The sequence below is a fragment of the Pongo abelii genome, chromosome 19 (assembly GCF_028885655.2).
Source record: "Pongo abelii isolate AG06213 chromosome 19, NHGRI_mPonAbe1-v2.0_pri, whole genome shotgun sequence".
NCBI classification, from domain to species: Eukaryota; Metazoa; Chordata; class Mammalia; order Primates; family Hominidae; genus Pongo; species Pongo abelii.
This window is the reverse complement of record NC_072004.2, coordinates 71,865,931-71,892,569: the sequence shown is the minus strand read 5'-3', so window position 1 is coordinate 71,892,569 and position 26,639 is coordinate 71,865,931. Positions and strand designations below refer to the sequence as shown.

The 26,639-nt window shown below is 53.4% G+C and overlaps 2 protein-coding genes across 2 annotated transcripts; both read left to right on the top strand.

Moving 5' to 3' along the window:
• The first annotated feature begins 1,770 nt into the window (after positions 1–1,770).
• KRT17 (keratin 17) lies at positions 1,771–6,908 on the top strand. Its single transcript, XM_024235280.3, has 8 exons — positions 1,771–2,268; positions 3,314–3,396; positions 3,828–3,984; positions 4,586–4,747; positions 5,250–5,375; positions 5,462–5,682; positions 5,788–5,810; positions 6,662–6,908. The coding sequence occupies exons 1-8, from the start codon at positions 1,837–1,839 to the stop codon at positions 6,754–6,756; spliced, it is 1,299 nt and encodes a 432-aa protein (XP_024091048.2). The 5' UTR covers positions 1,771–1,836; the 3' UTR covers positions 6,757–6,908.
• Positions 6,909–13,638: 6,730 nt separating this feature from the next.
• KRT16 (keratin 16) lies at positions 13,639–16,787 on the top strand. The gene is made up of 9 exons (XM_054546401.2): positions 13,639–13,757; positions 13,835–14,404; positions 14,844–14,926; positions 15,064–15,220; positions 15,335–15,496; positions 15,586–15,711; positions 16,015–16,235; positions 16,329–16,375; positions 16,536–16,787. The coding sequence occupies exons 2-9, from the start codon at positions 13,871–13,873 to the stop codon at positions 16,628–16,630; spliced, it is 1,425 nt and encodes a 474-aa protein (XP_054402376.1). The 5' UTR covers positions 13,639–13,757; positions 13,835–13,870; the 3' UTR covers positions 16,631–16,787.
• Positions 16,788–26,639: the final 9,852 nt, after the last annotated feature.

Here is a 26,639-nt window from a genome sequence, read left to right as displayed (position 1 = left end):
AAAGCTTTGCTCCAAGTTCAATGCCTCGTGTGATCTGGTCTGTTCATTGGTTTGGGGCAATGTGGGCTGAGGGACTGGGGGAGGTGGAGAGTTTATTGAGTGTTTGGGTATCGGCTTGTCACCTGCCAATCTGTTCTGCCCACTCCATCCAGGCGTGGGGCTCCTGGAAAGATGAGAGGGGAGGAGGCGGAAGGATTAAGGGTGGAGGGATGGGACAGCCCCTTGTACTGGGAAAAGTTTCTAAGAATCAGCCCCTGAGTCCCTGTCACCTGTGGCTGGTCCCTGGGAGGGCCACACAGACTTTCCAAGGACCACGCCTGTTGGGGAGCACTCCCTGCCTCAGCCCAGGGCGGGTTCAAGGGCAGAAGGAGAGGGGGGTCTGTGGGGAGGGGCTTCTGAAGGAGTGGTCCAGGGCATTGATGAGTGAGAGGGGGTGGCAGTGACGCAGCCAGCCCAGGAAACCAGACCGGCTCTGCCCAGCTCGGGGTGTGTGTGGGGCGGGGTGGCCGCTGTGCGTGTACGTGTGGGGGGCGTCCTGTTTGCTTTGGTGGCTTGGCAGCCACTGGGCTATTGAGGAAGTCTCTCGGCTGCTGGCGGGGCCGCCTGGGCCTGTCTGGGAAGTGGAAGCCATTGGCAGTCTGAAACATGACCACATTCCACCCAGCGGGCCTGGCGGGACCCCGGGACCCAGGGCCGGGCTTGGGGTGGTGGGCAGGGCAGGGTGGGGCTGTGGGGTGGGGCACATGGCCCACCTGAGGAGCCACATCTTGGGGAGCCTGGAGTGGGGAGGGGGCTGGCTGGGGTCTCTGTAAGAGCCTCTTCTTGGGCAATGTCCTTTAGGTTTCCTGTGGGCTGAGACCTGAGATAAATGCCCCTCACCTGACCCTGAGGTCTCTTGGGGTACAGAAGGGTGAGGGGAGTGGAAGGGGAAATCCCCCTCTCAGTTGGCACAGCCCACCATTTCCCCATCCTATAGCTGAGCCCCTGTTTGCCCACCCCAGCCTGGAGTGTAAACCTGGGGAAAGGTTTACACGAAGAGACTGGGTTAGCAAGGGCTTCTAGGGATGGGGCAGGGTCAGAAGCTGACTGGATGGAGCTGTAGCCCCTAGAGTGCATTCCTGGGTGTCAGGCTCTGCAGAAGGGGCCAGTGTGGACACTGCACCCCTCTGGAGCCCCAATTTCTTTATCTGCGATGTGGGTTGGTCTCTGAGGCTTGATGGCATTTCTATGCTGTGAGGTGGGCCTGGTGGGTTTGGGCTCAGTTTCCAAGGCAGGATAGGCTCTCGGTCTCCTCTTTCTCTTCAGCACCCAGCCCCGGGCCAGCACCGTGGGTGGAGCAGTGTGGGGTGAAAGACAGCAACTTTGGCAGGGGGGTCACCTGACACTGCAACCCATTTCCCCACCAGACAGGGTTGAGGCGGGCCGGGCTGGGGTGGTGGCTGCCTGGGAGGGCCTGGGGACGGTGACGTCCTGCCTCCTCCTCTTCTCCGTATTAGGTCATGGGAAAGCATAGCTGGAGGGCCCGCCTGAATCACAGGTGACGGGCCTGAGACCAGAGGCACGCACACGTACGGCACCCAGCACGAGGATTTGGAGAAATGAGGCAAATTCCTGATGATGGGCGGGGAGGGGGCCCCCAGCCACCTGGGAGCTGGCAAGTGGCCAGTGGTGATGAAAGCCCAGGGGAATGGAAACAGAGGAGCAAGCCTGTTGTAATCGCTACGCCCACTTGGTGGCCTATAAAGGAAGCGGGCGAACCCCGGCAGCCCTACACAACTTGGGGCCCCTCTCCTCTCCAGCCCTTCTCCTGTGTGCCTGCCTCCTGCCGCCGCCACCATGACCACCACCATCCGCCAGTTCACCTCCTCCAGCTCCATCAAGGGCTCCTCCGGCCCGGGGGGCGGCTCGTCCCGCACCTCCTGCCGGCTGTCTGGCGGCCTGGGTGCCGGCTCCTGCAGGCTGGGATCTGCTGGTGGCCTGGGCAGCGCTCTCGGGGGTAGCAGCTACTCCAGCTGCTACAGCTTTGGCTCTGGTGGTGGCTATGGCAGCAGCTTTGGGGGTGTTGATGGGCTGCTGGCCGGAGGTGAGAAGGCCACCATGCAGAACCTCAATGACCGCCTGGCCTCCTACCTGGACAAGGTGCGCGCCCTAGAGGAGGCCAACACGGAGCTGGAGGTGAAGATCCGTGACTGGTACCAGAGGCAGGCCCCGGGCCCCGTCCCTGACTACAGCCAGTACTACAGGACAGTCGAGGAGCTGCAGAACAAGGTAGGGCCTGCTGGTGGGAGGGGTCTCCGGGGGGCATGACTTCTTCCCCCCAACTCCTGCCTTGGCCAAAGGCCTGGAGTCCAGCCATAGGGTCTCAGGGAGCCAAGGGTGGTTTGGCTGTGGCTTAGCTTCTGGGAACATGCTTTGGGGCCCCTGTGTGGCTCACATCCCCCTTTTCTGGGGGCAGCAGGCTGAGTCAGGAACAAACAGGCCTCGTGGAGCCCCTTGGAGCCTCAATTTCTCCCTCGTGGAGCTCCTCCACCTGGAGAGGTTGTAGGATGAGTCAGGAGGATGCAGTTGGAGGGCTGGGCCCGTGGGCCACTGGATGCGTGGTGTCTTGATCCTTTGGAGCAGGGGTCAACAGGAGGGGGTTTTGGGTGATGTGGAGTGGGGGTGTCTGAGTGAGCTCCTGATAGCATCTGCTGCAGGAGGAGGCAGAAAGGAGGGGGCGGGACCTCAGTGTGGGGAAGACCTCTGATGTGCCTTATTTGGGGATTTTTCTGGCTTCTCCTTTCCTCCTGCTGTCCCTTAAGACGGGCTCAGCAAACCCCAGGGGGCGGGGCTGCTGGCTGGAGCCCAGGGTTAGGGATTAGGAGGGGTCCTGACTTCTGATTTGGAACCACTCTTTGGTGAGGGCTCCTTTAGCCTCCTTTTGGGGGAGCCTGTCAGGGACACCCTCTAGCTGACTGTAAAACGAGGGGGTTGCCCACATCCCCTCCCTTGTTCTAGAATTCTGGGACAGCTTCTGCCCTGGGGACGTTTTCCCATTCTTTTCTGGTTGCCTCATCCTCCCAGCCAGCTGTCTCTTCTCCTTTAAGGCTGAGCCTGGCATGGGGGTCTGGTGGGGTACTGAGTATCAGGGGAATATGAGGCACCTTTCAGCCCTTCAGACTCCTGCTTGCCCCTCCTCTGCCAATAATACAGCATGGGGCAAGGGAGGGGCTGGGCGAGAAGAGAGGCCCCGAGGCAGGAAGATCTGCTCAGAACGCTGCTGTGGGCTCAGCCACCCCCATCCAATGACCTGACTACTCTCCCATCTCCTCAGATCCTCACAGCCACTGTGGACAATGCCAACATCCTGCTACAGATTGACAATGCCCGTCTGGCTGCTGATGACTTCCGCACCAAGTGAGTCCTAGCTGTGGCCTTGGGCAGCCTGGGCCAGTTGGGGGAGGATCTCGGGGTACCCCTCCTGACCCCAGGACTCCTTGCTTGCTTGTGGCAAGGCCCAGGAGCTCAGGGTGGGGCAGTCCTAGGAGCCCCACTCCTTAGTCCAGGATGCAGTGAAGGCAGCCAGTTCTGAAGGTTGCTGAGCTTAGGCAGGGAATAGAAGAGAGGGAGGGGAGGCGGGAGGCAGAGAGAAGTAAGGAAGCTCGTGGGCATGGGATCTGGCCCTGTGATGGTCCCGGGGTCCTGGGGCTGGAATTCGTTTCCACTCGACCCTCTCATCAGCCCTTCCAACCCCTTAGAGTCCTGGCAAAATGAAGGCAGGTGAGCAGCCAGTACCTGGATCTGTAGGTCCAAGCAGCCTGGGCTGAAGTCTCTGATTTCCACGGCAGGTTTGAGACAGAGCAGGCCCTGCGCCTGAGTGTGGAGGCCGACATCAATGGCCTGCGCAGGGTGCTGGATGAGCTGACCCTGGCCAGAGCCGATCTGGAGATGCAGATTGAGAACCTCAAGGAGGAGCTGGCCTACCTGAAGAAGAACCACGAGGAGGTGAGGTGGCTGGGGCAGAAGGTCAAAGATGCTGAGGAGTGGGTGGCAGAGCCCTGGGGCTGGGCAATGGCTGAGGCCGTGGGAGAGAGCAGAGCAGGCGCACCAGGATTAGTCACCGTAGAGGGCTTCCCTGTCTGCAGAACCCGATCCTTGGGGTCCAGCGTGCAGGGCAGACTCCTCTTTGTACCACACTGCTTCTCTGTACCCAAGGAACCTCCCAGGAGCCCGCAGAGGCTCCCTCTACCTACCCTGGCCTCCCTTATGAGGGTGGGGGATAAGTAAGGACATCTTCTTGTCCCATTTCAAACTCTCAAAGCTGAACATCTACATAGAAGCTTGGAAATTAGAGGGGAAATTTTGGGGGCATAGGCCTAAGAATTAGATTTTATTTTGGAGAGCCCTTGGTCTAATGGGGGAGATAGAGTCTGATGGTGGAGGCAATACTGAGCAGATGAATAAAATCATTTAGAGGTCAGACAGAGCAGAGGGAGAACAAAGGAGGGGTCCTTGTGGGGAGTGGGGTCCGCTTGTGGGGGAAGGCTTGGGAGTGAGAGGTCAGGATGGGTCCAGATGCGCACATCCACATCCCCTTTTTCCATAGGAGATGAATGCCCTGCGAGGCCAGGTGGGCGGTGAGATCAATGTGGAGATGGACGCTGCCCCAGGCGTGGACCTGAGCCGCATCCTGAACGAGATGCGTGACCAGTATGAGAAGATGGCAGAGAAGAACCGCAAGGATGCTGAGGATTGGTTCTTCAGCAAGGTGGGGGCTGCTGCAGGCCAGAGGGCTCTCTTAGGGGCTGGGGCTCAGGGGCCTTAGCACTGACAGTAAGCCCACGGCCAGGTGTCTTGGAGGTGCCCCCTCCTCAGCAAGCTGCATGGACCACAGGGTCACCCGCTGCATCAACAGACCTGGAGCTGAGCTCAAGCTGGGATCTGGGGGGTGGGTGGGGAGGTAGGGAGCCCCCACAGAATAAAGGCAGAGGGTAAAGACCTTGGGAGTCCCCACCTCTCCCTCAAGAAGTCAGGAACTAGCATCAAGAGCCAGGCTACATGTTCTGGCTGGTTCTCAAGTTTCCGGTCTGTGCCTCCCACACACAGGGATTAACCATAAAAAGTTAACATTTCAAATGGCATGTTTCTGGGCTTTGGGATGTGGGAAGCTGGTGAGAAGGCACACTCTCTCCACAGTTAGATTTGGGAGGAGGCCTGACTTGGGAGAGGGATCCAGGCTCACACCGCCCTGTCCTGTGTCCTGTCTGCAGACAGAGGAACTGAACCGTGAGGTGGCCACCAACAGTGAGCTGGTGCAGAGCGGCAAGAGCGAGATCTCGGAGCTCCGGCGCACCATGCAGGCCTTGGAGATCGAGCTGCAGTCCCAGCTCAGCATGGTAGGAACAGTCCTGTGCATGGGGGTGGGCCCAGAAGAGGGCATTGACCACCCTCACTGACCCCTGGTCTTCCTGCCCTCCTGTAGAAAGCATCCCTGGAGGGCAACCTGGCAGAGACAGAGAACCGCTACTGTGTGCAGCTGTCCCAGATCCAGGGGCTGATTGGCGGCGTGGAGGAGCAGCTGGCCCAGCTTCGCTGTGAGATGGAGCAGCAGAATCAGGAATACAAAATCCTGCTGGATGTGAAGACACGGCTGGAGCAGGAGATTGCCACCTACCGCCGCCTGCTGGAGGGCGAGGATGCCCAGTGAGTGGGGGTGCCTGGGGTCAGGGCTGGGGGCCTCTTGGCAGGGGTGGGGCTCTCAGACCCACATCTAATTTCCTCTCTGTTTTTTTTTTTTTTTTCTTTCAGCCTGACTCAGTACAAGAAAGAACGTAAGCATCTTGGTGGCTGAGGCCCTGGGGATTGGGTGCATGGGACAGGCAGCCCACCTGCACGTTGCTGGGGCAGGGTCCCCAGGAGCTCCAGGAGTTGATGGCTGTCCCTCAGCAGGGGTGGGAGAAGTGACCCATTAGCACTGGGATTGATACTCAGGAAAAGATCAAATGAGAGAGACGCTGTCTGGTCTGATGGGGGTGGGGCAGGGAACTGGTCCTTACCTTGGAGATCCTAGTCTGATGGAGGAGACAGGTCCCAGCTCTGGAGATTGTCATCTGATGGGAAGATAGGAACATGGTCTCATGATCTTTGCTCTTGACAGCTTTCGGATGAGCAAAAGCAGTCCTGTCTCTGGGGACTCTAGCCTGATGGGAGATAGGGACATGGTCCTTGTCCTCCAAATTCCAGTCTGATGGAGAATATATGATCCTAGCCCTAGGGTTCCTAGTCTAGCGGAGGAGATAGGGGCCTGGTTTTTGTCTTGGCGATCCCAGTCTGATGGGGGAGATGGGAGCAAATCTATGTCCTGGAGACGGCAGAGAAATGGAGATGGATTTCATGGAGTCTACACGGCTCCTCCCTGGCAGGACACACTGGGTCAGAATCAAATAACCCATCTGGGGAGGCAAGACTCACACGGGGCCACCGGCAGAGGGATGGGATGGAAGGGAGGTGGTGGCAGGGACAGGAGGGATGTGTGTGCAGTGTGATGTCGAGGTGCCAGTGGAGGCACTCACAGCACCTGGGGGAGGATGGGGGCAAGAGCCAGCTCCTGTCCATGACGGCTAGGGGGCAAGTGAGGGTCTCCTGGCCCCTACCCACTTTAAAGCACCTGCTTCTCCTGTAGCGGTGACCACCCGTCAGGTGCGTACCATTGTGGAAGAGGTCCAGGATGGCAAAGTCATCTCCTCCCGTGAGCAGGTCCACCAGACCACCCGCTGAGGACTCAGCACCCCCAGCCAGCCACCCAGGAGGCAGGGAGGCAGCTGTCCCATCTGCCCCGCAGTCTCTGCAGTCTCTAGCCTCAGCCCCCTGCTTCAGTCCTTTCCCCATGCTTCCCTGCCTGATGACAATAAAGCTTGTTGACTCAGCTATGAAATGTGTCCTTGTTCTGGCCCCTGAAGTGGGCACTAGGGACAAAAGGGTGAAATGGGAAGGAGTGAGGGTGAGGGGAGATGGTGCTTGGATACCCACTGTTGTTGATTGGCAGGTCAGGGGTCAGCTTAGACCAGCATAAAGAGTAAGTATGGGGAGAGTTTGGAAGGGGGTGCTGGCCTCTCCCAAGGGCTGGAGATTTTTAGGGGGTGGTCCAGGCTGCGCTAGACCCGGGGCGGAGTTGGTGAATCAGGTGCGGTCCTAGGTGGCCACTGCTTGCCCTGTGAGTAGCTCTGTGATCTCGAGAAGTTAGGCAGTCACTTCCCCTCACTGAGCCTTGCTTTCTCATCCATAAATGGATGGGAAGATCTCAGGTGTGGGAGCCTGAATCCTCAGAGATGACTCACTCAATCAGTTGCTCCTCCCGGTCCTGTGGACCGTGCCCTCCCCCTAGATGGGGCAGGAGGTGGGCAAGGGCTGGGATAAGCACAAAAGGAGGGTGGGTGGGGGAGGCAGGCTGGGTGATTGGAGCTCAGACTCCTTTGTGAGTCTCAGGAAATCCCCAAGAGAGGCCCCCATTGCCTCCGCCCTGGGAATGTAAGCGGGAGGCTGGTGTTTCCAGGGAAGGCTACGGACCCCAGGCAGGTGTGGGAGAAAGGGTGGGGCCTCTCTCAGGGATGCTTCCTCACATGGTCAGCTGTTGCTCAGGATGGGGACAGGGCGGAGTGCGGGGCACTGCAGATGGGGTGGCTGTGCCCAGGGAGCAGTGCCACTCTCCCTGGCAGTCTGGGTCCTCTTTGGTTCCCCACTAGGGACAGGGGTGGCATGAGGGAGGGTAGAAACTGCCTCCTAGGAAAATGAGAAGGAACAGTCCTGCTCCAGCCACTCCCGGCACCCTCTGAGCACCAGCCCCAGCTCTTGCTGGTGGCAGCAAACGTGGCTGTGGGGAACAGTCTGTGGGAGGTGAGCCTGACACCTGGAAATCTTCCTTCTAGTAAATCCGGAAACTGCCAGGCGGGTTGGCCTGCTCTCCTGGTTTTCTTCAAGCAGTGGGTTAGTGGGAGGAGGGTGCCTCCACCTCATCACTGCTGGACCTGCGGTGTCTCTGCTGCTGCAGAATCAGACCAGGGCCCCCAAACACCCTCTCTCTCCTGGTGCCTGGAGGGTGGGGGTGGGGCCCAGTCCTGAGGAAAATGGGAGTGACCAGAGCCCTCTGAGCCTGGGTTGGTGGGGGTTTGGGACTGGCAGAGGCCAGGGATGGGTACTGACCACTGGGGTGTGGGTGACTTTGGGCTGGTCACAGGCCCTCCCTGGACCTCGGAGCTAAGATATCCTGGGAGAGAGTTTGTCTGCAGGGGAGATGGCTGCCTGGAATCGGGGACTTGTACCTGCAGCGGCATCTGCACGACTCAAAGCAAGGGCAGGTTCTGCTCCGTCAGAGGCCGTCTCCCTGTTGTCTGGCAGCAAATGTGGTGCAATGGAGGGCAGAAGGGAGGCACTGTTTGCACCAGGCCCCCACCACACATCCCGCCACAACCAGAAGAACCAGCCCTGGGCTGCAGATGGCTCATTCTGGAGGGTGACTTCATTTATCTGAATAGTCCCAGGAAGCAGGGAGGGTCTGGGGGAAGGCGCCTCGTTGTGTGGATGGGGACACTGAGGCTCCAAGGAGCAGTGACTCAGCCCTTGTCCCGGAGCCTAGGGGGTCAATAGTGGAGACACGGGAGGGGAGTGGGCCCCGCTTCCGTGTGGGGAACAGGAGCCGAGCCCCACCTCCTGCCCCTCCTCGGGCTCCAGGCAGGGCTCTCTCTCCCTCCTGTAGATCCTGGGGTCCACAATTACTGATGGGGCAAGTGAGGAGGGGTCAGAGTGTGGGGAGGACCAGAGACAGCCCCAGACTGTGCCCCTCTGTGGGGGAAGAAACCCTTCTCCACAAAGTGAGTGGGTGGGGGGCTCAGGAGGCCAGAATGGGGGAGCCGCCGGTGTGCCCAGAGAGCTGAGCCAGGGGATGGTGGGGAGACTCGAGCGGCTTTGTCTGTCCAGGCTCCCCAAGTGGGCCCAGGCTGCTGGGGACACGTGCCTGGGCTGGACTGAGGACCCAGCTATGGGACTCATGGAGGGACTCACAGTTCGTCCACACACTCCCTACCCACCGCACAGAATGTTCCACCCCGTCATCAAGGCAGAAGCTGCGGATCTGTGGTTGCCCTTGGAGCTACCACACCTGGTCTTGAGTGATGGACACACACATATGATTCTCAGGCCAGGTCCATGCCAGTGGTAGCCTGCCTCTGGACCCCCTTTGCAGGGGCTGACCTGGCAGCATGTCCGGCGGAGATGAGTGTCCCCCACTACATCCGTCTCCCTGCAGGACATCCTGCCAGGGGAAGAAGGAGACACCGGTCTTGACCCCGAGAGATAGTGCCTGCCCCGAGGGGACCTGAGGGACTGACAACAGTCCCTCAGCCTTTATGCAGTGCGGGTCTCTTGTGGCAACCCAGGTTTTGGGGAGATGAGGGGAACAGAGGGAGCAGAGCCAGGCAGGTCTCCCCCCATGCACAGAGCTGAGGGGATAACTGAGCTTGACAGAGGCCCGTCCTCACCCTGAGCTGTAGTGACCATTTGAATAAACATCCCTGAGAGAGGCCCACTCTTTCTCCTACCCCCCCGGGGTCCGCAGCCTTCCCTGGAGGCACCAGCTTCCCGCTCACATTCCTGGGGTGCGGGCAACGGGAGCCCCTCTTGGGGGTTTTCTGAGACTCACACAGGAGTCCGGGCCCCTTGTTTGTGCAGAACAGGCACCCCAAGTGGGCCCAGGCTGCTGAGGACATGTCCCTGGGCTGGACTGGGGACCCAGCTATGGGACTCATGGAGGGACTCACAGTTCGTCCACACCCGCCCTGCCCACTGCACAGAATGTTTCACCCCATCATCAAGGCAGAAGCTGTGGATCTGTGGTTGGATTGTGAAGGGCTATGACAGCCCCACCTTCAGAAGGGGGGCATCAAACATGCAGGAGGGGAGAGGACCCCCAAAGGTGGGCCTGGCACTCACAGATTTCCCCAGATCCTGGGAGCCGTCACGGGGCAGAGCCTGGGCCTGGACATTTGTTCTCCCCCAGGGACCCTGCTCTCTCTGTTTCTCTGCAGGGCCCCAGTACCCCATCGTGGCCCGACATTAGTGTATTGGGATTGTCTTTACCACCTTCTCTCCCAGAAGACTATGTCTCCAGGGCTTCTCTGTCTTGTTCTTTGAGTCTGAGTGCCCAGCACAGTGCCAGGCACATAGTAGGTGCTTTATAAACACCTGCTCATAAACATAATGCTAGCCACCAGCCTTTGCCAGGTGCTTTATTTATTTGGCCTCGAATCCCCTAATATGCCTGTGAGGCAGGGCTGTTATTCCCATTTCCCAGAGAAGGAAACTGAGGCTCAGAGAGGCTGAATGTCCCGCCCAAGGTTTCGCCCCTGCTTGCCCCGATTCTAGACTGCTCTGTCCTGGCTCAGTGGGGCTCTACTTTTCCTTCCTCCTGCCCTGAAGCCTGTGGCTCTGGCTTGTCCACCCGAGGCTGGGGGCCCTGCAGCAGCCCCCTCTCTCCCCTCAGCTTCTCTGCCCCCTTCCTTAGCTCCCTAAGCTGCCTCCTGCCTTCCCAGCCTGAGTTGGCTGGGGAGCTTGTAAAACAGCTCCACCAGCAAGCTTGTGCTGAGCGGTGCTGATGCAGGAGTTGGAGCAGGGCTGCGAATCTTCATGGGGACTCTGATGATCTGTCTGGTTGGAGAATCACTGCAAGTCAAGGCGTGGCATTGGCCAATGGTGTTTCCCGGCTGCCTCAGGTATGCCATGATCTCATGCCTCATGCTTGACATGGGCAGGACGAAGGAGGGAGGAAGGAGGCAGGGTGTGGGGAGGAATCCTTTGCCTGGAGGATGCCCACCGGGCTTCTCTGTGCTCACCAGGCTTAGTGGTCCTGGCTCTTGGCCACCTTGGGGCAGGTGTGCATCACTGGTGCAGAGGAAACGCCTCCTTCTCCTCCTCTGTCAACTCAGATCCTCTGAGACCCTGCTGGTGACTCCCTCTGCTAGGACCCTTTCGGGGATCAAGGCCAGGAGGACAGCCCCCTCCTCTACTGCTGAGGCTTAGAGGGGCAATGCCTACCCCAGCTGCCTCCTGTGGTGTGAGCATGGCAGGCAAGCCCAGCACCCCAGGGTTTCTAGCCAGGTTCTGTATTTTCCAGCGTTAGATTTCCCTCCAGGGTCAAATGATAAGTTCCTCTAAGGTCAGAGACTATGTCATCATCTCCCTCTTCACCCCCAGCCCCTGAGAGCTGTGCACACGGCAGGTGCGTGATCCATGGAGTTGGCTGAGCAGTTTGGCGCGTTGGTCAGCAACTTCCTGCAGCTTCTCAGCCCACACAGATCCCCAGGTCTGCAGTGCTGGGCTTCTGTATAATCCTGCCCTGACACCTCCTGGAATGGGGAACTTGGTGGGGGCCAGTGAGCCAATGAGAAAGGGGTGTGTGTGCATGCATACGTGATGGGGGCAGAGAGTGAAGAGTTCTCAGAGACTCCACTACAAGAGTCGGTGTGAATCCTGGCTTGGGAGTTAGAGCTGGCTCGAGTCTCTGCTCTCTCACTTTTGTGCTGTTTAACCTGGATAAGGCTTTTGCCCTCTCCGGTTGGGGTATTGATAGCCTTTGGTGACCTTGAAGACTGTTTTCAGTTCTGAGGGTGATGGGTCTGTGGTTGGACCCCAACTCCAGGCCCACCCTGACACCTGAACACTGAGGTTTTTGTCCAAGATTCCGGGGTCCCCTTTGCCCCTCTTTGGGGTAGGGGTGGGAGGGGAGTGTCAGGTTCCTTCTCCCAGGTTTGGCTCTGAAGGCATGTGCATCCGTTCTGCTCTTACCTCTGGGATGAGTGACCAGGGGAGATGTAGCAGCGACAAAACCCTGGTTCTGCTGAGACAAGGAATTGCCTGCCCCAGTGGAGCTCAGGCAGAAGCAGGCTGTCTCTGGGCTTCTCACCTCAACAGAGGCACTGCAGAGCAAGGCCAGTGGCCAGCACCGAGGGATGTCCCACAGCCCCTGAGGAGGCCCTGTCTTGGTGCCCAGACCCCTCCATCCTCCCTCCAGTCCTCGGTACTGGACCAGGCTCTCAGGCCAAGGCCACGCCCACCGTGGGCAGACCTCATGCCAGTGATCATGGGGAGGTGGATGAGAGTTGGGTATACTGGCCCCACCTGCAGGCATGGTGGGAGCCTGGAGAGGGCCAGAGGTCTGGGTTCTAGTTGCAGCTCTGCAACTTAAAGCAGAGTGACTTTGAGTGAATCTCCAGCTGTCTCTGGTTCCCCCTCTGTCCCCTCTGATCAAGAAAATGATGTAAATTTGAGATGCAGAGAGAGAGGGCTCAGGATGATGGAACGGGCTTAGGCAAGGAGAACAGGCAGGCAGGTTCACATCTCAGCTTCCAGTGACTCGTGTCTTGGGAAGCCCACTTACCCTCCCTGAATCTCAGCTCTCTCACCTGAGAACTGGTGGCAGGAATAACGCCCCACTCATCCCCGCTCACAGAACTGTATGGTACACACCAGGCTCTCCATGCATGCCTGAGTGGACCCATGACCAGTGCTCTCCCCCAGCTCAGCTGGATGAATGGAGCTGCCAGGCCCAGCCTGGGATCTGTGGACACAGGAGAGAGAACTGCTGGGAACGGATCCCTGGCTAGTCCTGTTTCTACAGGGTGGAGGGGGGGACTCTGAGGCCCACGGTGGGGTCAGGGGTCACACCTGGCTGTAGTGGCAGGAGGGGGCTCCCTCCCACCAGCCTGCAGGTGGGGTGCCTGTGATTAGGAGAGGGCGGTAGAGGAGTGGCGGAGCTAGGTGTGGGGCTGTGGTGTTCTTCAGCTGGGAGTGTGGGGGGCTCAGGGCCCTTCTTAGGGGTGCGGGAGGGTGCCAGCGTGTAGAGGTGAGTGTGAGTAACAGGTGGCTGGAGGGGCAGGATGGGGAGGCTGAGGGGCAGGGCTGGCCCTCGGGGAAGGGCCGGTGGGGTCCTTCGCGCATGTTTCTTTCTGGCTAGTGGTGTGTCATCCCCTTTTACAGATGAGAAAACCGAGGACCAAGGGGCTATAGGAGCAGCCTGTGCTGTACAGCTGGTAAGGGCAGAGCAGGGACTCAGTGCCACCTGTCTGTCTCCATGGCCAGTGCTGTTTGTATGGTGCACACACTTCTGGAGATCCCGGGGGCTCAAGGCAGCCTCCAGAACTGGAATTAGATCCAAGAGGGGAAAGAAAGTCATAGGATTTTTAGAACCAGAAGGGACTCTGCAGTCACCCAGTCCAGACTGGTCACTGAGGGGAAACAGGCCCAGAGGTGGGAGGTGGGGAGCCTCAGGCCACACAGCAAGCAGAGTGAAGACACGAACTCTGCCCCTGCCCAGAGTGGAACATGTAGGATCCCCGCAACTGCTCCCCAAGACATCCCAGGATGGCATCACTGAGGTCTCTTTCAGCCAAGGCTGTCACTGTAGGGCAGGGAGTTCTTCTGAAGGGCTGACTCACTGCCTGGGGACGCCGTTGCCACAAAGCCACCTGTGCCAAGGCCCTACTGGCCCCAAGGGCTCCAGGAACGGGAGCCTGATTCCCGGCTGCCTAGCCTGAGTCACCACCGACTCGCATTTGTGTGTTTTTCTCTCTGCTCCACACCCCCAAAGCTGGGCGGGAACTCTGAGCCGGCACACAGCAGAGTTGATCCTGGGCTGAATAATCCAGAGTGAGGAGTTGGACGGGACCGGGAGTGACGAAATCCGGAGGGGAACCTGGAGTCAGCAGTTAGGAGGGCCCCGCCTTCCCCAGGTGCATATAAAGGTCTCTGGGGTTGGAGGCAGCCACAGCACGCTCTCAGCCTTCCTGAGCACCTTCCCTTCTTTCAGCCAACCGCTCGCTCGCTCACCTCCCTCCTCGGCACCATGACCACCTGCAGCCGCCAGTTCACCTCCTCCAGCTCCATGAAGGGCTCCTGCGGCATCGGGGGCGGCATCGGGGGCGGCTCCAGCCGCATCTCCACCGTCCTTGCCGGAGGGTCCTGCCGTGCCCCCAGCACCTACGGGGGCGGCCTGTCTGTCTCCTCCTCTCGCTTCTCCTCTGGGGGAGCCTGCGGGCTGGGGGGTGGCTATGGTGGTGGCTTCAGCAGCAGCAGCAGCTTTGGTAGTGGCTTCGGGGGAGGATATGGTGGTGGCCTTGGTGCTGGCTTTGGTGGTGGCTTCGGTGCTGGCTTTGGTGGTGGCTTTGGTGGTGGTGATGGGCTTCTGGTGGGCAGTGAGAAGGTGACCATGCAGAACCTCAACGACCGCCTGGCCTCCTACCTGGACAAGGTTCGTGCTCTGGAGGAGGCCAACGCCGACCTGGAAGTGAAGATCCGTGACTGGTACCAGAGGCAGCGGCCCAGTGAGATCAAAGACTACAGTCCCTACTTCAAGACCATCGAGGAACTGAGGAACAAGGTAGGTGACTTGGTGTATGGAGCACTGAGAGAGGCTGGGCTATAGTGGCCCTTGGGATACCTCTTTTTAGCAATTACACTTTACAAACAGGGAGACTGGGCACCTTTGGGGAGTGGCCAGGATCACCCAGGGAAGTGGTGGCAGAGGGTCCCTTTTCAGCATCTCTGTGCCTGGACTGGGGCTGTTACCCTGAATCTCTTATATCCTGCAAGGGTTCACCTGCAAGTTCAGCTTCCCTGTCTTGGGCCCAGGAAGGGGGTGATCGGGATGGAGTGCATCCCTACGTACGCTGAGCTGGTGAAGAAGGCATGCCAGCCCTGCCAGCCAGAAGACTTCCAGATTTGGGGCGGTTCCTTTTGCCCCTTTCTGCCTTTCATGCTCAAGTAGTAAAGTAAGGTCCATGGCTGACCAGGGCTCCTGTTCTCTATCCCCACTCCAGATCATTGCGGCCACCATTGAGAATGCGCAGCCTATTTTGCAGATTGACAACGCCAGGCTGGCAGCCGATGACTTCAGGACCAAGTGAGCAGCCAGCATGGTGGGCTGGGGGCAGAGGGCAAGGGACAAAGAGTGGGGCTGTCCACCCAGCAGGGCCAGCAGACCCGGAGCCTCAGAATCCTTAGGGCTGCACCCTGAGGACCTGACCTCTGTCCTGCCAGGTACGAGCACGAACTGGCCCTGCGGCAGACTGTGGAGGCTGACGTCAATGGCCTGCGCCGGGTGTTGGACGAGCTGACCCTGGCCAGGACTGACCTGGAGATGCAGATCGAAGGCCTGAAGGAGGAGCTGGCCTACCTGAGGAAGAACCACGAGGAGGTGAGGTCGCTGCTGGCTTCCGGGGTGGGAGGCTGGTTTGGTGGGGTTGCCAGATGCACCCAGGGCCAGGAGAGGAGTCTGCTGAGCTGACTGCCTCCTGCCATCCCTTCCCAGGAGATGCTTGCTCTGCGAGGTCAGACTGGTGGAGATGTGAATGTGGAGATGGATGCTGCACCTGGCGTGGACCTGAGCCGCATCCTGAATGAGATGCGCGACCAGTACGAGCAGATGGCAGAGAAAAACCGCAGAGACGCTGAGGCCTGGTTCCTGAGCAAGGTGGGGCTCGGGCCCCCTGTAAGCCTGCAGCACTTCCCAGCCAGGGGCTTTGGGAAAGCCTCACCTTTCGCTCTGCTTTCCTGCCTCAGACCGAGGAGCTGAACAAAGAAGTGGCCTCCAACAGCGAACTGGTACAGAGCAGCCGCAGTGAGGTGACGGAGCTCCGGAGGGTGTTCCAGGGCCTGGAGATTGAGCTGCAGTCCCAGCTCAGCATGGTATGGAGGACCCGGCACAGCAGCAGCCCCCAAGTCACCAGTAATGGCCACCACCCCCTCAACAAGCCACAATCTAGTTCCACCTTTCTTTTCTCAGGATGGGACCAGGGGACTCATGGGAACCGTTATATAGATAGAGAAACTAAGCCCTAGAATAGTGGGCTAGCTTTTCTCCATATTGTCTGGCCCATCAGTACCCCAGCTGGGATCAAAATCCAGGCACCTCTCAAAAAACATGCCCAGAGACCTGGAGAAACAGGAGTGACCACCTCCATTGACTCTTTTTCTCTCTCTCACTTGCAGAAAGCATCCCTGGAGAAGAGCCTGGAGGAGACCAAAGGCCGCTACTGCATGCAGCTGTCCCAGATCCAGGGACTGATTGGCAGTGTGGAGGAGCAGCTGGCCCAGCTACGCTGTGAGATGGAGCAGCAGAGCCAGGAGTACCAGATCTTGCTGGATGTGAAGACGCGGCTGGAGCAGGAGATCGCCACCTACCGCCGCCTGCTGGAGGGCGAGGACGCCCAGTGAGTCCCAGGCCCCTCAGTTCTGCCTCCCAGATCCTTTAGCCCCCTGCTGTTTTCAGCACAACTGACTGCCCTGCCTTTTCTCTCCCACAGCCTTTCCTCCCAGCACGCATCTGGCCAATCCTATTCTTCCCGCGAGGGTAAGGCTCCTGAGGCTCCTCGGCACTGCAGCCCCTCTGCCTGTTTCCATGGAGTGGGGGCTGGGCCCTTCTCCTCAGAGCTCCCAGCCCTCCCTTCTCCCTGCCCTGGAGTCGGCTTAGCTCTCAGACCCCTTCTCACCTCCTCTTCTCTCTCCCCCAGTCTTCACCTCCTCCTCGTCCTCTTCGAGTCGTCAGACCCGGCCCATCCTCAAGGAGCAGAGCTCATCCAGCTTCAGCCAGGGCCAGAGCTCCTAGAACTGAGCTGCCTCTACCACAGCCTCCTGCCCACCAGCTGGCCTCAGCTCCTGAAGGCCCGGGTCAGGACCCTACTCTCCTGGCGCAGTTCCCAGCTGTCTCCCCTGCTCCTCTGCTGGTGGTGGGCTAATAAAGCTGACTTTCTGGTTGATGCAAACCTGTGTGATCTCTGTTCTTGAACTGATGGGAGGAGAATTGCAGGTGCTTTCTGGAAAGCTTCTGGAGCCTTGAAGCCTGAAAGATGTGGGAAATGGGACAAATCTCAGAAGATCTTGAAGGGTCTTCCTGGAAGACCTCCATGCTCTATGGAAGTGGGAGGTGGGACACAGGATGGGGGAGGGTCCACACGTGTTGACTGACACCATGGAGGCATTCTACAGAGGTTATTTATGATGTTGTCCTTGCAACCCTGTGAGGTGGGTGTGGTCAGGCCCATTTTGGAATTGACAACCCCCAGAATTCAGAGTTTCAGTAACTTGCATAAAATCATGCAGATAGTAAGTGGCACGGCTGGAGCTCAAACTCAGTTCTGTCTGTCTGCAAAGTCCATGCCTTTCTTTTAACACTACTCTACCTTTTTAGGTATTTTAACCCAAAGACTCCCACGCTTGAATCTTAACTCTACCCATGGGCTCCCCCACATCTGCACACAGTTTCTATGTTGGAGGGTAGAAGGGAGTGCTTTCTGCCTTGAGAACGGTGTCCTTGTCAGACCTGAAATCCTCCTTCTCCCAGCCTGCTTCTCCTCACACCCCATCAACTCCTCCTTCCTCATTCCCCTCAGCTGGTGAATTGCGTGCTGATGAGCACCCTAGGAAACAGCTGCTGCCCCATGGCCATTGCCATGTTCAGATCTTCTTCCTCTCTCCCTAGACCTGGGCATAGCCTAACTGGGTCCCCTTGAGAGTCAATCTCATCCACATTCAATTTCCACTGAATGATTTCCACCAGAATGTGGTCAAGATCAAGAACAAGGGTGAGATCAGGACTCCCCTGTTTAACAGCCTGTGATGGATCCCATCCCCCTCCAGCACTCAGCCTTCAGTCTCAACCCAGCTTGGTGTACTCCTGCCCCTCCTAGCTCCAAACCCCTGAGTCACCCCTACCTGACTCGTGACAGATATGGCCCATACCTCTCAGTTGCCGTTCCTTCTTACTGGATGCCTTCCATATTTTAAATATTTAAATTAAAAAAAATTATGTATGTACAACATCATAAGACTTTTTTTTTTGGAGATGGAGTCTTGATCTGTCGCCCAGGCTGGAGTGCAGTGGTGCGATCTCGGTTCACTGCAAGCTCCACCTCCCGGGTTCACGCCATTCTCCTGCCTCAGCCTCCTGAGTAGCGGGGACTACAGCCACCCGCCACCACGCCTGGCTAATTTTTTTTTGTATTTTTAATAGAGACAGGGTTTCACCATATTAGCCAGGATGGTCTCGATCTCCTGACCTTGTGATCTGCCTGTCTTGGCCTCCCAAAGTGCTGGGATTACAGGTGTGAGCCATGGTGCCTGGCCAAGACTTTTTTTAAATTTTTTATTATACTTTAAGTTCTAGGGTACATGTGCACAATGTGCAGGTTTGTTACATAGGTATACATGTGCCATGTTGGTTTGCTGCACCCATCAACTTGTCATTTACATTAGGTATTTCTCCTAATGCTATCCCTCCCACAGCCCCCTACCCCCTGACAGGCCCCTATGTGTGATGTTCCCCGCCCTGTGCCCATGTGTTCTCATTGTTCAACTCCCACCTATGAGTGAGAACATGTGGTGTTTGGTTTTCTGTCCTTGTGATAGTTTGCTTAGAATGATAGTTTCCACCTTCATCCATGTCCCTGCAAAGGACATGAACTCATCCTTTTTTATGGCTGCATAGTATTCCAAGGTGCATACGTGCCACATTTTCTTAATTCAGTCTATCATTGATGGATATTTGGGCTGGTTCCAAGTCTTTGCTATTGTGAATAAGACTTTTTTTTTTTTTAATGAAAAAGCCATCCCCCGACTGGTTACCACAGCTCTGTTCCTGCCTCCCCCTTTCAACTTCAGCTGTTTCTTTAGGGATTTGTTTCCTTACTTCTAAATAACAGGCTTTACCTTGTTACTGTTTGATTTTCCTGTTTCAGTTTTTAATCACTTGACTTCTGGCTGTGAAGGATGAGGATGTAGATCTGTTATACAGCATTGCGCCTCCCCACTTCTTTTTTAAATATCTTCTTCCCACCTTCTCAATATATTCATATTTTTGTTAGATAAATGTTTACATTATTATGACTATTTAAATGTTATTCATAGTCAAACCATATATTATACTATATTACATTTTATGCTATATTAAATTTCCTTGGAATAAATATCTCTTTTTCAATTTGCCTAAACTTTCTATGTATTGATCATTAATTTGTTTCCTGATTCACTGCTGGAAGTATAAATCTCCTCAGTATTTTAGAGCCCTGGGTGTTCCATCAATTTCATCCTCATGAAGATGTGTCTCCTAGGGCCTTCTGTCCTGCTGTTGTCTGCTCTGGGTGCTGTCTGGGTCTCCTGCTCAGCTGTGATCCTGGAATCTCTCTTCACCATCATCCTGAAATCCCTTCTTTTTCCTGTGTTGCATTCCTTGTTTTCTGGATCCAATGTCTTCCTCCTGTTTTAATTTTTCCCTTTGTTTTAGTGAAGCACATCCTCAAGTAGTTTCCTGGGAAGGGAGTTATCGGGGTTAAATTTTTTGAGACCATTTGTGTCAAAAAAATCTTTAGTTTATCCTCACTCTTGACTGATAGTTTGGCTGGGTGTGGAATTCTAGCTTGGAAATCATTTGCACTCAGCACCTGAAGGTACAGTTTCACTGTTTCTTGGCTTCTGGTGTTGCTGTTGAGAAGTCTTATGCCATATTGATTCGAGATCATTTCTTATTATCCTATTCCCACTCTCCTCCCTAGAAGTTTTCAGTTCTTCTCTTTCTCTCCAGCAGACTGAAATACCATGTGTTGAATTGATGCAGCTGTAACTTCATCCACTGGCTGGACACTAGCAGAAACTTCTAATGTGGGAGCTCATGTTGTTCAATTCTGGCAAATTTTCGTGTTTCATGATTTCCTCCCTCCATTTTCTCTCTTTCTGAAATGGCTCTTTTTCCTGTGTATTCTGTTTTATTTTCCATCTTGTCTTTTTTTTTTTTGTTGTTGCTGTTTTCTGAGAAATTTCTTTAACGTTGACCTCTAACTCCATTATTCAGAGTTTTAAAAAATCTGCTGTATTTGGCCGGGCACAGCAACCCATGCCTGTAATCCCAGCACTTTGGGAGGCCAAGGTGGGTGGATTGCTTGAGCCCAGGAGTTCGAGACCAGCCTGGGCAACATGGTGAGACCCTGTCTCTACAAAATATACAAAAATTAGCTGGATGTGGTGGCCTGTGCCTGTAGTCCCAGCTGCTAGGGAGGCTGAGATGGGAGGATCACTTGAGCCTGGGAAGTCGAGGCTGCAGTGAGCTGAGATCACACCATCGTATTCTAGCCTGGGCAACAGAGTGAGATCCTGTCTTAAAAACAACAGCAGTCTTTTATATTTTTCATATCTCATAGCTCTACATGTTTTTTCAACAGTCTCTTGTTCTTGTTTCAAGATGCAATAGTTTCTCTGATCTCTTTGAGCCTATTAGTCCTGGCTCCAGCAATGCTTCTATTTCTGTCATCAGCTCAGTTTCCTCAGTTCCTTTCTTGCTGTTTGTCTTGCCTCCATCTTCCATGCCAGAGGCTTTTCTCAGATGTCTAGTAGTCCTTGGTAGTCATTCATATTTAAGAGTAAGTCACTGAGAAATTGATTGGAATATGTGTATATGTGTGCGGATAGCATGGGAGCTTGCCACTGGTAGGTCTCAGTATAGAGTAATCTGGTGGAGAATAAGCTGTTTCATTGGGGCACAGTTATCTGTAGGACTTTTCTTGGGTAGGGTCTTCCTCAGAAGGAATACCTCTAATTTCCTGTCTGGATTGTAAAAGCTACCAGCTTTCTGGAAGCTGAGTGAGGGAAGAGGGCAGAGACGGTCTCGGTCTCAGCTACTCTGCTACTAATTGATTGCAGTTTATTGGCCCTGCTTGGTGTCTCAGGATTCAGAGTCCCTCTGGGGAAATTCTCCAGCATAAACATCTAGTTTCTCCTGTAGTAATCATGGAGTGGTTGGGATCGGACAAGCAGGGGAGAGAGGAGCTATAGGGGCCTCTTTGCTTTTTTATTTTTCGAGATGGAATCTCGCTCTGTCGCCCAGGCTGGAGTGCAGTAGCACCATCTCGGTTCACTGCAAGCTCCGCCTCCCAGGTTCACACCACTCTCCTGCCTCAGCCTCCCGAGTAGCTGGGACTACGGGCACCCGCCACCACGCCTGGTTAATTTTTTGTATTTTTAGTAGAGACGGGGTTTCACTGTGTTAGCCAGGACTGTCTCAATCTCCTGACCTCGTGATCCGCCTGCCTCGGTCTCCCAAAGTGCTGGGATTACAGGCGTGAGCCACCGCGCCTGGCTGCCTCTCTGCTTTTTATACAGATCTCTAGCTCACCCTCCCATTTCTAGTTCACTTGTTCCTCACCGTCAGAGTTACCTGGTGCCCCCATTCCAGAGACTTTCCAGAGTTCTTAAAAATTCAGAGTTAAAAAGTTCCAGAGTGTAAATACGCTTTGCCTCTTGGCTTCTCTCTGGGCAAGTGTTGGCTTTCTTTGCCTTTGTTTTCCAGATTCCAAAATTTGATTGCTATAATGTACTTTCCTGATCTCTTTGACCCCATGGATTTTATTTACAGTAATTTTAGTAGTGTTTAGGAGGTGAAGACAAACTGCATGTTTAACCTGAGTTTAATCTGAAGTCTCTGCTTTACATGACAAAACCATATTCATCTCTCAAGGCTGCTGAGCCTGATTCATTACTCTTTAATGCACAATCATTGTTGGCATTGTTGGTTGTTCAGCAAATGTGTCTCCCTTTTTCTGGTCACCCTGTCTCCCAAGCCCTAGGGTAAGCCTATGACTCAGAGTGAACCCCAAATCTCGATACCAAAGGTAACCACTGATAGTATTTTTACAACTTTCTCTCTCTCTCTCTCTCTCTCTATATATATATATATACAGTCATGCACCATATAACAACGTGTTGTTTTTCAGTGATGGATGGTATATATATATACAAGAGTGGTCCCATAAGATTATAATACTATATTTTTACTGTACTTTTTCTGTGTTTAGATAGGTTTAGATACACAAATACCAACCACTGAGTTACAATTGCCTATAGTATTCAGCACAGTAATCTGCTGTTCAAGTTTATAGCCTAGGAGCAATAGACTATACCATCTAGCCTTGGTGTGAAGTAGGTTATACCATGTAGGTCTGTGTAAGTACACTGTATGGTGTTCACACAATGACAAAATTATTTAATAATGCATTTCTCAGAATGTATTCCTGTTGTTAAGTAATCCATGACTGTGTGTATATACATACACATTTATACATATATACATTTATACATATATGTGTAAATAAAATACATTTCTGCATATATATTTATGTACTTATACATATACATGTATAAATGAAGTAAACATATCTTACCAACTATAATTACAACAACAATTACACTAAATGTCTGTACCATTTTGTATTTTTTTTTTTTTTTTTTTGAGACAGAGTCTCACTCTGTCGCCCAGGCTGGAGTGCAATGTCATGATTTCGGCTCACCGCAACCTCTGCTGCCCGAGTTCAAGCAATTCTCCTGCCTCAGCTCCCACAAATATTTTTGATTATTTCCTTAGCTAGATTCCTAGATGTATACTAGACGAGAAGATACAGACGTTTTAAGGTTCTCGATTTGAATGGGCAAATTGATTTAAAGAGAAATTGTGCCAATTTGCATATCTTGCCCGCAGGGAATGGGAGTGCCTATTTCAAAATATGCTCATCAACTTTGAGTATCATCTTTAAAAACCTCTTTGGTAAATTGATTCATCTGATTCTTTTAAAGATGATGTTGTGGAAGGACCCTTACACAGAGACATAGTCCTGGCCTGGGTTACTAAACAACTCCTGGGCTGGCACACACGTTCATGAGTTGTTCATTAATGAGATGTCAGAACAGAGGATGTAGAATACCCTCCAACTGGGCATGGGGTGCTATTTTATTTTATCTTTTTATTTATTTTTATTTTTTTATTTTTTGAGACAAAGTCTCACTGTCACCCAGGCTGGGATGCAGTGGTGCGATCTCAGCTCACTGCAACGTTTGCCTCCCAGGTTCAAGCAATTCTCATGCCTCAGCCTCCCGAGTAGCTGGGACTGCAGGTGTGTGCCACCACACTCAGCTAATTTTTTTTTTTTTGGTATTTTTAGTAGAGACAGGATTTCACCATGTTGGCCAGGCTAGTCTCAAACTCCTGGCCTCAAGTGATCTGCCTGCCTCGGCCTCCCAGAGTGCTGGGATTACAGGCATAAGCCACCACGCCCAGCCTGGGCATGGGTGCTATTTTAAAGAAGTTGTCTGTACCCATATCTTCAGAGTGCCTAACCCCCAGGAGCAGATGCTTGGAAAGCTCATCACGAAAGGCCTCTACCTGACAGATGCAGAAATTCAGGTTTACAGTAGTTAAAGGAAAATAAAAAAAAACTTTCTTGGGGTCTCACGGTCACTTAGCAAAACTCCCGGAGAGCAGGAATCACTTGTCTCTTCTTCATTGCTGTTATCCTGTAGAAACAAATCATGAGCCCCTTTTAAACAGGACAATATTGTGCAGAAATATGAGTTTTCCCTTCAGTAAGGGAACCAGAATTTCCATCTGGAAATGGCTTGCTGCCTGGATTTCTCAAACTAAGATTCAAGTCCCAAATCAGACTGCCTTTTGCTCTTGCCTGGTCTTTCCCACTTCCTAAGATCCTGGCACCTGAGCTGAGAAGGTTGAGCACTCCCAGTGTTCCTTGAAATCTGTCTAATTTGAAGGCACCTCCAGATTCCTTATGCTTGACTTACTGTCAAAGTTTGGGAAATATTGTTTTAGATAATTGCATGAGGTGCAAAAATAATGACTAGAGTGAGAATTAATGGCAGCCCATAAAGTGCATCTGCTGTTGTAAATGAATGAGTGGTATGCTTGTAAAGCTCTGCTTTCTTTGGGTCCATTGTCTCTGAGAGCTGTAATAAGCTCAGTGTCCCTCCTAGTGTATGAGATAAGCAATTTCTTATGCTTGTCTTCTCACTGCTGTAGCTTGTTGTTTAAGACCTTCTGTCTGCTCCCCGAAACATAAACAGTAATGAAACTTTTGTTTTGCTAGTTACCAACAGCCCCTGGATGGTACCCAGCCCATAAGGGACACTCAGTAAAGACTTGTGGAGTCAGGCCATGGAGGTTGGGTTTAGAAGTCTCTGCTCTTTCAGGACTCCACAGAACTTGTTCAGAAGAGAATTTCTTGAGGGCAGACTTCTCCGGGTTCCATGTGTCTCTCATTGTGTTGGCACAGGGAGGTCTCCATGGGTAGGTATTGACAAGCTGGCATGGATGTGAAAGCAAATATCTTCTTGAGCCCTGGAGGGATGGAGCCCCATCTACAGAACTGAGGCATGAGGCAGTGGAGCTCCTTATCTGGCCCCTCCTCTGATGTGCTGTCTGCATCCTGGAATCCCCAACAGTCCAAGACCCCCAAAGGGCTTTGAGCAGATCAAGGGGTATTAAAGCAATAGTGGCAGCTATTCAGGAGATGCCATTTCTGACCTCACTCCTTGTTAACACACTGCTGATTGCAAGGGTCCCTCTTTCTCCTACCATGATAGGATTGTTACACATAAAACACGTGCATTGGCTGGGTGCAGTGGCTCACGCCTGTAATCCCAGCACTTTCGGAGGCTGAGGAGGGAGGATCACCTGAGGTCAGGCATTTGAGAGCAGTCTGGCCAACATGGTGAAACCCCATCTCTACCAAAAAATACAAAAATTAGACAGGCGCGGTGGCGCGTGCCCGTAGCCCCACTACTTGGGAGGCTGAGGTGGGAGAATTGCTTGAATCCAGGAGGTGGAGGTTGCAGTGAGCCGAGAGTGTGCCACTGCACTCTAGCCTGGGTGACAGAGTGAGACCCTATCTCAAACAACAACAATAACAACAAAAAAGAACAAAAAAAATCCCGTATGTCTCTAGCTTTTATCTACCATGTGAATAGTGTGACGAAACAAAAGGAAATATAGAAAATGAAAACACTCATCCATTGTTCTGTCACCAGACCTTTTATTCTCCCAGGTTCTTTTCCGGCTTTGTTATATGTGATTATACAGCAAAGATGATTTTCAAATTATTTAAGGGACTTCACTTAATTTTAAATTAATAGAAATAACAGACCAGTATAAAAAGGCATATGTGCAAAGATATTTACTGCTGTTTATTTGTAGTGACAGAAGATGGCAAGCACATTTTTAAAAATTGATAGTGGACAGGTGGAATAAATAATGGTCCACTGCTACCCTGGAGTATTAAGCAGCCATTATAGTAAATAAATTGGACCTATTTATTGGATGGCAAGGAGGGATTCCTCCAGGGATTGGGGAGAGAGAAATGTGGAATGCAGAAATGTACATGTAGGATATTGATTTCACTTATGTGAAATAAACAGCCAACCCTTCATCCCTCATTTATGTAAATGCATGTACATATGTCTGTGAGATTATATAAGCACCAACAATATGAAAAGATACATACAGAGTTATTAACATAGATTACCGTGGGGGTGGAGTTGAAGGCTGATGTGGGTGGCAGTGGTTGAGGGGAAAAGGGGAGCCAAGAAAAACAGGAAAGGAACAAAAAGAGTGCACACACATTTTAATACTTATACATAAAATTGTGTGTGTGTGTGTATATATGAATAAAGAAACTAAACAACAATTTAAGAACCAAAGAATCAATTAATTTGTTGAATACCACTTCCACTTCCTAATTAGAAACAGATTGCATGCACTAATATTCTGGCCTGTCAATTTTATGTGATCATAAAATATATTTTTAATTTACTTTATGCTTAGACAATAATATAACTATACAAATTAAAACTGATAACCAAAAGAAAACATTTTTTAAAAAGGTCAGATCACAGTCCTTTGCAGGAGGTAGTGTCGAATAGCTAGGGGGAGGGCAGAGGCTAACCTGAGGCTGAACTTCCGACGTGAACTTGGAGGGATCCTCCACCCGCCCCTGGTCTCTGTGAGTTTCGGTTTCCTCATCCGTACATTTAGGGTGTTAGTATTTATCTGAAGGAGTTTATTTGAGGAATAAAGGAGATAAAGGGTGGATAAAACAGTATGTACCCAATAAACATTTTTTGTTGCTTCCCTCTCCTGTTTGACAATTTTTAATGTTGCCCAACCCTTTATTGCCTGATTTGATTCTGGCAGCAAGGCTGCAGACAGGCAGCTGTGTTCTGCTTCCTAAAGCTGAGCTGGAGCAAATGCCTCCTCCCTGCATGCTCCCTGCAAGGCCTCCTCACTATCTACACGCACCTGACTCATCCCATTTTACAGGTGAGGAAATTGAGGCTCAGGGAGGCTGAGCGACTTACTCAAGGGTGTGTGACTAGTAGGTGGGGTGTCAGAATGCCCTGCACCCCCAACCCTGTGCCGCCTCTGCATAGATCTTCCCTGGTGAGCAGATCCCTGGTCTCGTTTGACTTGATCAGGCTTGCAGAGAAGGTGGGTGCTAGCAGTAGGCCAGTGAATTCAGTCCAAGTACACTTAGAGGCTGTTCTGGGCCAGGTGTTGTGCTGGGCTTGGGGTGGGGGCAGGGTGGGGATTCAGTGATAAGTCAGGAGCCATCTTGGCCTTAAATAAGATACAGCAACTACACAGGCAATGGTGCTTTTTGTCCTCCTTCTCCTAGAGGTGCCTTTGATGTGTGAGGGGATGGGCAGTACCCCTGCTGGCTGAGCTCTTTCTCAGTAGCTGGACCTTGGCTGATGCTTCCTCTCTCTCTCCTCCTCTTCTAGGTAAGGGGGTG

Excerpts from the sequence above, each read along its gene's own strand:
- KRT17 (XM_024235280.3), top strand. The coding sequence starts at position 1,837 with ATGACCACCACCATCCGCCAGTTCACCTCCTCCAGCTCCATCAAGGGC. Across the intron at positions 3,397-3,827 it reads GCTGATGACTTCCGCACCAA|GTTTGAGACAGAGCAGGCCC; the intron begins GTGAGTCCTAGC and ends TTTCCACGGCAG. Across the intron at positions 4,748-5,249 it reads AGGATTGGTTCTTCAGCAAG|ACAGAGGAACTGAACCGTGA; the intron begins GTGGGGGCTGCT and ends TCCTGTCTGCAG.
- KRT16 (XM_054546401.2), top strand. The coding sequence starts at position 13,871 with ATGACCACCTGCAGCCGCCAGTTCACCTCCTCCAGCTCCATGAAGGGC. Across the intron at positions 14,405-14,843 it reads TCGAGGAACTGAGGAACAAG|ATCATTGCGGCCACCATTGA; the intron begins GTAGGTGACTTG and ends TCCCCACTCCAG. Across the intron at positions 15,221-15,334 it reads TGAGGAAGAACCACGAGGAG|GAGATGCTTGCTCTGCGAGG; the intron begins GTGAGGTCGCTG and ends ATCCCTTCCCAG.